At 42.2% G+C, this 13075-nt stretch overlaps 1 protein-coding gene across 1 annotated transcript in view; it reads left to right on the top strand.

Annotated features, from left to right (window-relative positions):
* The window catches only part of EXT1 (exostosin glycosyltransferase 1), a 176906-nt gene that overhangs the window by 140485 nt on the left and 23346 nt on the right, over positions 1-13075 (top strand). The window contains exon 2 of the mRNA XM_027731177.2: positions 11504-11597. Coding sequence (XP_027586978.1) covers positions 11504-11597 — 94 coding nt within the window. The remainder of the gene's footprint in view (positions 1-11503; positions 11598-13075) is intronic.

Raw genomic sequence — 13075 nt, 5'->3', positions numbered from 1 at the left:
AATCTTTAGATTTCCTTGCTGAGATACAAAATTTCTCATGGTTAAAGCTTTAGTTGGAGTGGAGACTACTGCCTGCAAAAGAGAGAGTCCTTTCAAGTCTGCGGACACTAGTAAGTAATTCTGAGACAACTGAATTTGTTGGTTTCTTTAAAGAACCATAATTATTTTAAAATGACAAACTGGTCCCTTCCCTTTGTTGATAAATGTTTTATGTCTTTGCTGCTATGCCTGAATAGTTTATGTAAATAATTTATTAGCTTGCAAACAGACGTAGCACATTCAGGCAAACACTGCCCAGCAGGGCAGGCATGTAAAAAAAGGGAAATGTGATTATGAGTGGTACTGAGCACCAGGAGCAGGAGTGGGCATCAGTTGGGACTGAGAAACACCATCTGCATCTCTTAGGCTTGGGCCCAACATAGCTCAGATGCCTGACACTGTGGTGAGGTATTAGGGGTACAGATGTGAGCAGTCAGGCATTCACCATCAGCAGGTTTGTGGTTTCCTTGGGACTCTTAGGAGCAAAATGAAAAGAGGCACTCAGTTACAAAATGGTCTGGTTTGGGTAGTGTTTGGCACTTAACCTTTGCATACTGGTTTTCAAGTCTCACTTTGCATGCTTGAGAAGAGATCTCCTTCAAAACAAGGTTTTCAGTTTGCTTTGGTTGGTCATTCCTCTAACATTGTTCTCAAAATGGGCCTCGATTTTTGAAAAACTAATTTTGTGAAAATTGCATGTGAGGTTCTTTGTGTGTCAGGGCAGGGTCAGGCAGGAGAGGAAGGCTAAGCACATGCATCATTGGTTTCCAGGTGAGAGTCCTTTGTAAATAGTGCAGAAGTGTGTGCATGTAAGTATGCGTGGATGCAAACATGCTTCTAGGGTTTTTTGGACAGTGATTTTGCATGCTCAGGCTGGGACCTAAAAGTCCCACAGTGCCACAGTGGGGAATCATAGAACCATTGGAAGATTTGGATTGGACCTTAGAAGATCATCTAGTCCAATTCCCTGCTGTGGACAGGGATATCTTTCAGTAGATCAGGTTGCTCAAAACTCCAACCAATATGACCTTGAACACTTCCAATGACAGGGCATTCCTAGCTTCTCTGGGCAACCTGTTCCAATGTCTCAGCACCCTCAATGTAAAAAATACAATCTAAACTTACCCTCTTTCAGTTTGAAACCATTACCCCTTGTTCTGTCAGAAGTGGATAACTCTCCAGCATTACAGAATGTAATATATATAGGCACTCTGATCTGGTGCAACATTAGCTGAAAGCCACTGGAATTGCCTGAACAACCCTATGAAAGGTAAAAAATGCCTAACAAAAGTCATCTGCAATTCTAAATTTACACTTAATGGCATGTGACATCCTCTGGCTCAGGAGAGTCTGGCTCCAAAGGGGACTTGGTGATGCAGAGATGAAGAGGAGCCATGCACTTGTTATAGATGCCTTTTTTGCTGAGAAGAACAAATAATAGAAAACTTGGATTTTACTGTTGTCAGCAGAAGTGAGCAAGCACAGAGAAGGAGCAGATCTGTGATGTGACAGATTTCATTTTACCTGGCCACTCAGTGAAGCACAGTTCGGGTTCTCAAACTGCACATGGTGTGGCCTGGTGTAGTTTTATGTTTACAAAGCTGAGAATGGAAATAGGAGGCATCACCAAAAACCATTTTTCAGTGCATTTTTCCTTCTGTATCCTCTTTTCTCTCTCTTAGAAAATGAAAATTATTTTAATACTCACTGTTGGCTGCAACAGGGGAAAAAAATGTGGAGTTTCCTCCCTTTCCACAGTTCACACTCCTGCTCTGCTTTATTGCAGAAATTAGTCCTCATTAAGTCTTGAAGATCAGCACCTGCTGTCAGTCAGTGGAAACCACCCTGGACTGTAAACAGTGCTGGGATTTCACCCTGAACTTCAGTGCAATAAAATCAAAATACACAGAACGAGGGTTCTTTCCCCCTCCCCACTTTGTATCCTAATCCTATTTTTGGGGTAGCTTTGTCTCATTTATAGAAAGGAGAGCGAATATACTTGGAGATCCTGAGATGAAGGCAAATATAAGAACTGACAATCTTACCAGAATATTGAAGTGTCTAGATGTGTTGTGGTGTTACCACTCCTGGGCACTAGCTGCAGCTGACCTCGTATGAATAAATAAATCACTTCTCTATTTCATTCAAAGTTGTTCCATGGATTTGCTGAACTAATTTTTCCTCCAAGCGTGGTCACATTTTGGGTCAGTGTGCCTAGACAACATGGGGCTCTGCCAGCAGTTCCTGTGCAAAGTCCCTCTTTGTTTTTTTGGAAACAAATCCAGTCATTCATAGAAATGAACTCCTGCATAATTAGAGCCAGTACTGCACATCATCTTTGCTTTCCATTTTTAGATGTTGCGTCTGGAGGACTATAACTTTTAAAGATGCCAACAAGCCACTTAGGAGCTCGATAGCCGTAATGGGAAAATCTGTGGAGCTGAATAGAAAATGATAAGCTTCGTAAGGACTATTCTAAATCGTTTGGTAAAGAGCTCAGCCAGACATTCAAAGCAAGAATAGAAACAATAACCCCTTCTAATTTGATCTTCGGGGGGTTGTACTTTCTCTACTATTCTGCTGAAGCCCCAGTCCTACAGGCAGCTTAATGGAGAGGATGGTGTTGTTTACGCTGGAGTCCTCTGGACTCTGCAGGATCCAGTTATTGGACTGTGGCAAAAATGGGTGCAGAGCACTGATTTTATTCGTATTTTACCATCCAGGGCTTGTAATCAACCTTTTTTCTTTCTGTGTTAGTTAAAACATTCAGTAACCGTAGATACTGAAGCATGATACTCTGGAAAACTGATCCTCTTCAGCATTTTTTAACCTCGAGTTTTCAGTAAAGAGCTATTTAAAAATAATTAAGAAAGATTTGGAGGCCTTTATTTTTTTTGACAGGCAGGAGGGAATCATCAGCTTCAGAGCCAACAGGTGTGTTGACAGGTGAGAGATCTCACAATAAGTCTTTTATTTCTCTGCATGCTGAGGCTTTCAGGTATGTCTTGTAATCTCAAAATTAGAGTGGGTGGCAGATGAACTAAAATTTGTTTCTTTGTTCAGAAAATTCAGTATAGATTTTTCTTTGTTTGGGTCTTTAATCCAAACTGATGCTTTAATAACTGAAATTCTAGTACTGGGTTGTTTTTTTATTTTTCTAAGTTAGAGAATGAATCGATAAGAAAATTGTCTTTGCAGTGGGAAATTACCCCAAAGTTGTTCACTGCTGGACTGTCACAGCATGTGACTTTGGTTAATGGGATCAGATGGGGCTATTTAGGACTAGCGTTTGACACTGCTTCACTGCTAGAAGGCGGCTAAAGTCCAAACAAAGTCACTCTGTGAAGGACAGAATATAATAGCCCCAAATCGTAGAATTACAGAATGATTTGGGTTGGAGGGGATCTTTAAAGATCATCTAGTCCAGCCCCCCTGCGATGGGCAGGGACATCTTCCACTAGATCAGGTTGCTCAGAGCCTCGTGCAGCCTGACCTTGAACACTTCCAGAATTGGGGCATCCACAGCGTCTCTGGACAACCTGTTCTAGTGCCTCACCACCCTTACAGTAGAAAAAAAATCTTCTTTAGTCCAATGAAAATCTATTCACTTTAAATTTAAAAGTATTACTCTTGTCCTGTCACTACAGGATGTGGTAAAAAGTCTCTTTCCATCTTTCATATAAACCCCCTTTATATATTGAAAGGCCACAGTAAGGACTCCCCAGAGCCATCTGCTCTTCAGGCTGAATCCCAACTCTCTCAGCGTGTCTTCGTAGGAGAGGTGCTCCAGCTGATCGTCTCCGTGGCCTTCTCTGGACCTGCTACAACAGGTCCATGTCTTTCTTGTGTTGGGGACCACAGAGGTGGACACAGTACTCCAGATGCAGTCTCACCAAAGCAGAGTAGAGGGGGAGAATCACCTCCCTTAACCTGCTGGTCACACTTCTTTTGATGCAGCCCAGAATATTAGTTCCCTGTTGAAATACCAAAGCGGACTGTCAAGAGTTAGATACTACTTTTGACTTACTCCTGCATTTTTCTATGCAGAATACTGAGGAACAAAGCTGAGTAGATAAAGCCCAAGTTTAGGTTGCATGGCAGTTTTCTCATCAGTGAAATGGAGGTGCTGCTTTGTTCTCCTGCCAGCAGGCTGAGGTTCTTTATATTAAAATATTCAAAAAGGATTTTGTGATCTCCAGAAAATGGCAAGGTAGAGGCACCATAATGATGCAAAGTGCTGGTATAATTTATTTTTAGAAGAATCCTGTTAGAAAGAGCCTGCCTGAGCCACTGGATCATCTTAACAGGTTGGCCTTATCTTTACCTTGTAAGGGTCCATCAGCTTGATGGTCAATAAGTGCCAGATGGGCACATTTCAGACAAAGAGGATTCATACATGCTTTTGTCACTTCAGAGGGTGTGTCAGGGGAAGTGGGTCCAGGTAAAATCTTGCCATGTGGCTGTGTGGGTGTGTTCCTGTGCATGCATTTGTGCGTGCGAGCATCATCATCTTCACTGCTTTCCCGCCGACCCGGAGGGTATTGAATTCACTATATGTGGTGCTGCATTTACATTCCTCACAAGGTACAAACGAGCAGTGCATATGCTTTTCTACGGACTTCTCTTGTGCAGCCATGATGTGAGTTTTCTTGCTGCCAGCACAGCGAGGTGCTGCGGTGAAACAGGCGCTCTTAGAGGACTTCAAAGCCTAGGAGCCAGTGTTTGGTTTTAAAAGAAGCGCTGCACGGTGCCATTAGCAGGTTGCTGGTAACTGGGGCGTAACGCTGCCTAGAGAGGCACCTCAGCAATGTTTGCCTCTAACATGCTGCTTACAAACCCTCTCTACCACACTTGGTAAATAAGCAGTTATCTTTAAATATCAAATTATGCCGGTGAAACCAGGTTTGCTACTGTGTCAGACTACTTGTTCTAGGTGGTGTAGCCCCCACACTGAGAGCCAGTTGGATAGTATTTGGCAAGCCAAATGTTGTGCATGCTTTGCATGCACCATATAGATTTACAGGATATTATGTGTAAATATTTAGACAAAAATCTTTAGAGCATTTTTATTGGTTAGAATGCACATTGACTTTAATGGCTTGTGTATCCAAATATTTCTGTTCATAATATTGAAGTGAACTGAATCCAATGGTGATGCCACTGAAGACTTTAAAGATGACTTCAGTTTTAACGTTTACTGTCCATCTTAAATTTAAAATAAAGTTCCTTTAGTAGTCCATTAAGATAAAAAGTCTACTTCCCTGTTTTTCTTTATTAATCCAACCTTCCGAACTAAAGGAAGATGCTGGCATGGAAGGGAGAAAACAGTCGCACTTTGCTGTTAATTGCTACATGTTTGCAGAGTTTAATTTCCATTGCATTTAATTTCCTAGTAGAATTGTGCAGAATTTTCAGGTTGGGCTCATGGCCATACTCGGCTGTTACCTGTGTTCCGAAGTCGCTGTTTGCACACGCTGCCGCTGCACTTAGACTGTAGCATCCCTTGGAGTCCTGCAGGCAGGGCAGCGTGGTGGCAGCGGCTGTGGTAATGAGCTAGGCTGAAAGAAATACTCCAATGGCTGCCTTTCAGCACTTGGCAAGAAACTCCTTTTTATGTTAGTTTCAAGGTCGTCAGATATCATTATAGCCAAGTATTAAAAATTTCAAAGAAAGGAGGCAGTGTGTTTGATTTATAGAATAATTATCTAGCTTTCGCTCTAACTTGGCTTTGGCAATGGTTTTGCAAGCACTCGAAAATTAAATCCATTTTTTATGGCACTACAAGGTATTATCTCACAGCAAATGATAATTAAACACCTGTGAAATCAATTAGCCCTTTAAACAGGGAAAAAAAAGTTTTCCAATTATGTTTTTGCACCTCCAAACTTTCTAATTCCAGAACCAGTGCTTGCAGAGCGGGAGATGAACTGGCAGCCAGTAGCCAGTTAACCGGCATTAAGATCACCCCAAAGCCTTGTGCAGCCGTAAATCCAAAAGCAAGCAGTTCCAGTGACGGCACCCTTCCAAGTAGGATGCGTTAGCCTTCCGAGCTCAGTCTTGGGCAGCTATCTATCTGACACACAGCTGAGCTGTCAGCTCTTCTACAAAGGCAGTTACTCACTTGTTGTTTTCAGTGCCAAGTTTTACTTGACAGTTTATTTAAAACCCAACATACCTTAATGGAAACCAAGCAACGAGACACTCCATGTGACTGAGTGGGTTTCTTCTCAGGCTCTCCAGCCAGTAGTTCAGAGCCATCTGCATTTAGCATTCACACACGGAAAAATGGCCAATTGGTTAATGGCTGAAACCAAATATACTGGAAAACTGGGAAACACTCCACCGTTTACCCTCAGGTTATAGGTGTTTAATATCTGTCTTTGTTGTAGCACTTGAACTGATGCAGAGACTTCTGGAAGATGCAGTGTGTGTTACAGATTAAGGGAGGAAGCCCTAGACATAGTTGGTTAAGTGCCATTGCAATTTTTTGGCTCAGGAAATTAAAAAACGGCTCTCGTCACATCTGACATCTACAGCGGTATGTGCTGATAATCCCTGCCAAAGAGGAGGTCCAGTATCTTCCAAAAGATGGATTATGTGTGGCATTATGTGTGTCAAAATACGTACTGCTGAGTTAAACCCATTGCATTTGATTTGGGTTAAACCTGTTGTATTTGGCTTGGGTTCTGCTCCTGTATTTCCATCTGAATTTTGATAGCCATAATATGCACCTAGTTTTCAGTGAATGCTGCATCACCAGAGAGGAAGGAGACAGGTTAGGATGCTTAGGATTCCCAAGGTCTGCTTAGCTGCTGGAAAAGCCACCAGTCATCTGTATCTCAAGTTTTCTATCTATGAAAAGGGAATGGTGATGGTATCCCATATCTGTGTTCAGAGGATTAGATAAGAATAGATGGACCCTACGTGACGAGTGGCATAGAGCTGGATAAAGTATCATAATCATTGCATCTGGACATATCTGCTGGTCTAAACAGCCAACATCTCTTTAGACCTCTTTTCAATCAACAGTGATGGTGATGTGGCTTTCAAAAAAAATAGTTTATATTAAAATTGGTAATGAAAATGTTTCCCAGGCTAGTTTATAATCTCTAAAGTGTAGAGACATGGGGAAATACTTAAGCTGTAAGAAGGAATGTATGGCATGGCTGATTAGTCACTGCAGAGCCTCTGCAGCCTGCCCAGGCTGCTTGGGATAATGGAGAACCAGGAATCCCAAGCAGCCCTCTAATCCATGTGCTGATTGACAAGGTCGGCACATCAGAAAGGGAGAAAAAAAAAAAGAAGGGGGATGGGGAAAGACAGAAGCTATGTGTTGGATCAAGAAGTTAAAGTGGTAAGAGCATTTGGCTGAGCAGAGTTTCTCCTTCAGATAATTTCCCACATGGCATTGCAGTGTTTACACCTGTGTGATAGATGGGGCTAAACGTGTTTTCTCAACTATGGGTGGTAAGAGGGAGGGGATAATTCAATTAAGTTGTGAATATATTAGAATTGATTACAAATAGAGCTATTCTTTTATCCTACCTATAAAGGTATTAGCTGTGAACAAGGTACACTTAATCATTACAAAAGGAAGCCTGAAAGTTAATAAAGCATGATGCTGATACTTGCAGAGGGATGCCAGCTTTGGGTTAAATCTGTAGCTATTTTAGTTTTGAAGACCCAACTGTCATTTTGAAGGCGTATGCATTTTGGATTTTAACATGTTTGAATGCTGCAGCTGAGACCCAGGCCAAACCAACCCTAAAATTGGCAGTAAAATGTTACCTCTGTGCAAGCGTGCAGAATGAAGGAATCAGGAATATATGAGCAATAAGCATGTGCCCCCACTCCCCACAGTCTTCTAATGTGGAAACCTGGAGCTTTCTGGAAATAAATACCCTCTGAGCAAAGCAGAGAACTCCTCTCAAAAGCTCCTCTCAAAGCTTTTCTACACTAAATGCTTGGGAAGATTAGCTGCCAAAAGGAAAGGAAAGTGCCCAAAGTACTGCAATACTGAAGCAGCACAAGAAAGGAAGAAGTGTCTGGCTGGCTGCCTGTGCAGTGCTCTCTGGTGCTGGCCTTTTTTCTGATTCCTCACCCTGAAAAAGCTCCATAACTGAGTAAAACCAGAGTGTCTGGATAGGCAGGTAATGCAGAGCTGTCCCCACACCACAGCAAGGCAAGCTGGAAGACTGTAACAAATGTCCCTCCCATCTTCAGATATTACCAGCTAATGGAAATAAGTAGTTCTGAAAACTGATCTAACCCCCATTGCCAGGGGAGAAGAATAAGAGGAGGCTCTGTAACAACCTCCTCTAAACACTTGACTATTTTCTCTATAGCTTAAGGCCCCTTCACCAGTCACGAGCGGGGTTATAATACTTCATTGCCTCCCTGAGGTCTTGTTGAGGTTAGTCAGTGGAGATGGTGGGGAAATCAAGCCTGTTGCTGATGTGATACTGGTATTTGCAGTAGATGCCAGGTCAGTGCTTAATGTACAATGTCAGTACTGTAGATGAGGGGGTGTTCCTGGAAGTCCGTGCCAGCTCTGATTTCTCTCCTGGTCAAGTGAAGGAGAAATTTCAAGTCCAGCAAAGATTTAACTCCGATATCTACCTTTAATCATAGAGATTATCTCACTGACTTCATTGAAAGTCTTTGAAGTCAGAGTTAAGGGAAGTGCAGAGATGCTTCTAGGTATATGCCGTTTGCTTTCTATGTGGAAAAAATTGCCAATCATACATAAACAATTTTATCTTCCTGACAAAAACCTGGCAAAACTCAAACCTCCTGTTGTGTGTGTGATTCCTACTGAGCCAAATGAGAAGTCTGAAACTGAAAGTTGCCTTGACACCTTCTGTCCCCGCCATGGCCAGTGGGCCGGAGTTTCATTTACCTGGTGACATTTTTGTGGCCAAGGTCTCCTCCAAATGCTGCCTGGCAGTCTGAGAAAAATATGAAACGCTCTCTGCTGCAAGCTCTACTCTGAGATGCTGTTTGGTACATGTAAATTATTTCCTCCAGAAGCAACGCTTCAAATTACACTCTGTCAAGTGCTTGCAACTTGACAGAGATGGTTTTGTATTTGTGGCTGGCTGCATGTGTTGTGTAAAAGGTGTTTCCAAATTAATATGTAAACATACTGGTCAATCTTCTGTCTTCCACCTAAGGCAGGGTGCCCTCGTTGCTTTGCACACTACCCATGAACTAGTAGGAGTAAAAGTAGCTCCGCGTGTTCATGGATTTCAAATAGATGCTTGATCTTGGAGTCGTCTTTGAGGGGATTAAACTGAAAATTGATCCCTTATCACTGCGCTCAAAGATCCTGTTGAGTCACCTTAAGGCATTTTGGTTGAAATTGCAGGGAAATTTGTTCAATAGAAGAATCTCTGGTGTGGTTCATTCACTGCAGCGGTTCTTGATGGATATTGCTTTAGTCTGGATGTGCTCCTTTTGTATTTGTGGGTTCTCCCCGAAGTGAGTAAATTTTTGGGAAATTTTGTGCCGATATATCAAGATTAGGATGAGGCTTTCTGTGTTCGTATGATGTAGATAAATTGCTTGATGACCATGAACCGTGCTATTACACAGCTCAGCAATAAATCACATCTTAAGTTTTAAAAGGCACAAATGGGAGGTGGAAAACGGTCAACAAAATCCTTTTCCTTTTTTTTCCTTTTGTATAACTATCCTAATGTCAGCAAGTTAGATATGAAAGAAAAGGTGCCCAATGTAGGATGTCCCTGGGATATGGAGGACTCACTTGCAGTGGCCTTGCTCTCTGTATTTCTTTGTATTCTGGTTTTACCATCAATATTTTGTGGATAATATTGCATTCTGGGATATTAATAGGGTTTTACATTTTTAGCAAGCTAATGATGGGGAACTTCTGACTGGTGTATTCTAGCCTTACGGGGTATTCTATTTTTGGTATTTATTAACATTTTCTGTCATACAATATACAGCAAAAGCAATGAGCCTCAGACCTCTCGATATGTGAAACAGGGATGCTTAAAAATGGCAACTTTTTTTTTTTTTTTTTTTTTTTTTGGTATTCCAGTTTCCTAAGATTTTTCACCTGTGTGCTGTGTCAGTGCTGACTGGTGAACTGGGACATGGCTGCTCATCTCTATCCCACACAGAGAAAAAGAAATTGCCACTCAGATGGAATATGTATATATGTATTTTAACCAAAGTTGAGATAGAATTTAAAAAATAAAAAGGGACTTTGAAGTCTGTTTTGTAGTTTTAATTAATGCAATGAGGGTTTTTATTTTACTCTCAGTGGAGATAATCTTAATCCATTCACAGTGACCTTTTCTTGTGCAAATTAGCTATACACGCTTGTTTAAGCAAATGGGCCTTTGCAAGACGTCTCTTCCTAAAGACAGAGCTTATAATTGAAAATTGGCTTACTCCCATCTGTCTGGCCTGTGTGAGAATACAAATGGAGATCCCAACTTCTTTGTATATAGAATATAATCATGTATGTATGTATATACATACACAGACACGCGTAGAAAAAAACTGCTCTACCTGCAGGCCATGGTAAAATTACATTATTAGTGTTAGAAAATTTCAGTGCTGCAAGTTGCTGTCAAAATAACATCTATCTGCAGGGTCCAGGACCTTCTGGAGAACAGAGGGTGTTCAGTCTGGATCCTTTTGACTCAGACAAGTTTGATGCCATTCACAGTTCCATGGGTTGGTTTGCCAGAAGTACAATTAGCTAATAACAGCCTGGAAACTGTTAGGACTTGATGTGTGTTTTTTGTGAATGGTTTTGCAGTGATTGATGAATTGAAAAAAAAAAAAAACCCGAAAGTGTCTATGAGCACTTTCATTCAGAGGAGAAGGAGTCATTGCAACTATGTGGTTAATTGCCAAAATTTGGCAGTTTATCCCTCTCACCACTCTTAACAATAACCACCAAGTGAGTCATTGTAAACCCCCATGCCTTTTTAATGCCTGCTTGATAAGGGAAGATTTCTTTGGCATAGTTTGAAATTTTTTTGCTTTGTACAAACCTCTTGTGCAGCCATGAACACAGTTCTGCATGACTTTGACTAAATCTGAATAGAAATCAGCGTCACAGAAGTGCCACAACAATGCTTTAGGTATCAAAACATTTAATGTTTGTTGTTAGAAGTCATGCAAGACTGTTTATATAGAAATGGCTCATTATTGCAAAGGCAAAATTATTTCCTTCCTTATCAGTTTCATTACCAGTCTCCCCAGCTCTCTCCTATGGTGGTTGCTCCTGAGGATGAACAAAAAGGAGCCAGGGTGATAGCTGACACACGTGCAGGGATGGAGCTAGTTAACCTGGTGGTGAACAGTCTTGGTTGGGGATGATTTTATCCAGATGTGTCTGTTTCAGCAGCTGTTTGCATTTTCATGCCCAGTTACTCTAGGACTCACCACTAATTGAATTTTTTCTTTTCTCCCCTGTTCTTGTTAGGTATGATTACCGTGAAATGCTGCACAATGCCACTTTCTGTCTGGTTCCCCGTGGCCGCAGGCTTGGCTCTTTCAGGTTTCTGGAAGCCTTGCAGGTAAGAGCTGCAGTTTAAAGCAATGGCTACACTGGCTGCAATTCGGTGTGCAATAGCAAGGAGGTGGGGAGGAGGGAAATGTGTTTCATTTCCCTGGTGGACAGTAATCCACTTTGCGAAAGCCTCTATTCATACTTCTGGAGCAATTGGCAGCTTCTTCCCAGGAGGGTCTGAGCACTGAGCTCATCTGAAGGTTGAATTGCGTTACCTCCAGGAAGAGGGTTTCCCTGGATGTGGTGAGACTGAGAGGTTGGACTGGTTTCGAGCAGTATTTTATCAAGCTGTGAGACTTCCCGTGGGAGACACTGACCTTTACAAGTAAGCCCCAGGGCAGCAAAAATAGCTTTTTGTTTTCACTTATGCCAAAACAGACCTGCTTATGCATTGCCAGTTTTGAGATGGTACTTACTGAACATGCAGAAGGTGGCCTTGAGGGGGTAAAGATCCAGATGGAAGCTTTACACAAAGGTGGATATAGGCTGATGTCAGGGAGCGCACATGAATCCCCTTCAACTTTTAAAAACATTTTGGTTAGTCGTCTCCCTTTTTTGCTGTGGGCCACCAGCAGAAGGCAATGCCAAAGGGTTCTGGAGTCACTGTGGCAGTGTGCCTGGCAGCACAGTGATCAAGCCTGACACTGGCCTACTCCAGCTGCAGGTAGTGTGACTTTTCTTTTTGGCAAGATTCAGCTCAGCCTGGGATCCTGGATCTTCAGTCAACCATACAGAGCATGGTTGCATCTAGGAGTGGCATCTGGATTGCCATGGGGCTGAAGTGGAGAGAAGGGGATGCTGAGGCACTTCTTGGTTTTAGTGAGACAGCAAATCTGACTAAAGAAGATGCCTTACAGGGTCCTGCCTCTGGGAGTTCTTCTGCCATTTGGGAAGTATCCCAGCATTGACAGTAAAGCTGTCATCACATCCCTTTTCTTCATTAACCACAAAATGTCCCAGACATACTCTCTAATAGTACTGTTTACTGCAATGCAGAGAAGGATTCAGCTACCTAAGTGTAGGTATATGATGTCATTTTAGAAGCCCAGAAAGGTAACTTCCAGAAAACCTTCTGGATTTCTGCTGCTTCTCCAGAAGGTCTCCAGTAGATCCTGTATCATATCTTCCAGCCTTTGATAGGTTTCTTGGGTACTATGGATGCTCTGGACACTTGGGTTTAACCACTGAAGCCAGCACCTACTATCAGGTTTGAGATCCAAGTTCAGGACTGTCACTTACCTCTTTTTCCTACTCAGGAGGAGATTTATAGCCTGCAAAGAGCTATTCCCTCTCCAGTCTCTGGAGGAAGAAGTGAGACTGGCTTATATGGGATGACATGTCACTTCAGATCTTTCAGAAGGGCACTGCTCAGCTCTTCTCTCATCTAGTCCCCAAGTCATGCAGCTTCTGTTAGATACATCATCTCAGGAGGAGAAAACAGGGACCATACCTGACTGTACAGAACTTGGAGGCTCCGACTCAATG

The sequence above is a fragment of the Pipra filicauda genome, unplaced genomic scaffold, assembly GCF_003945595.2.
Source record: "Pipra filicauda isolate LSUMZ 115617 unplaced genomic scaffold, ASM394559v2 scaffold243_size1161148_pilon, whole genome shotgun sequence".
NCBI lineage: Eukaryota > Metazoa > Chordata > Aves > Passeriformes > Pipridae > Pipra > Pipra filicauda.
This window is presented reverse-complemented; position numbering and strand designations above follow the sequence as displayed.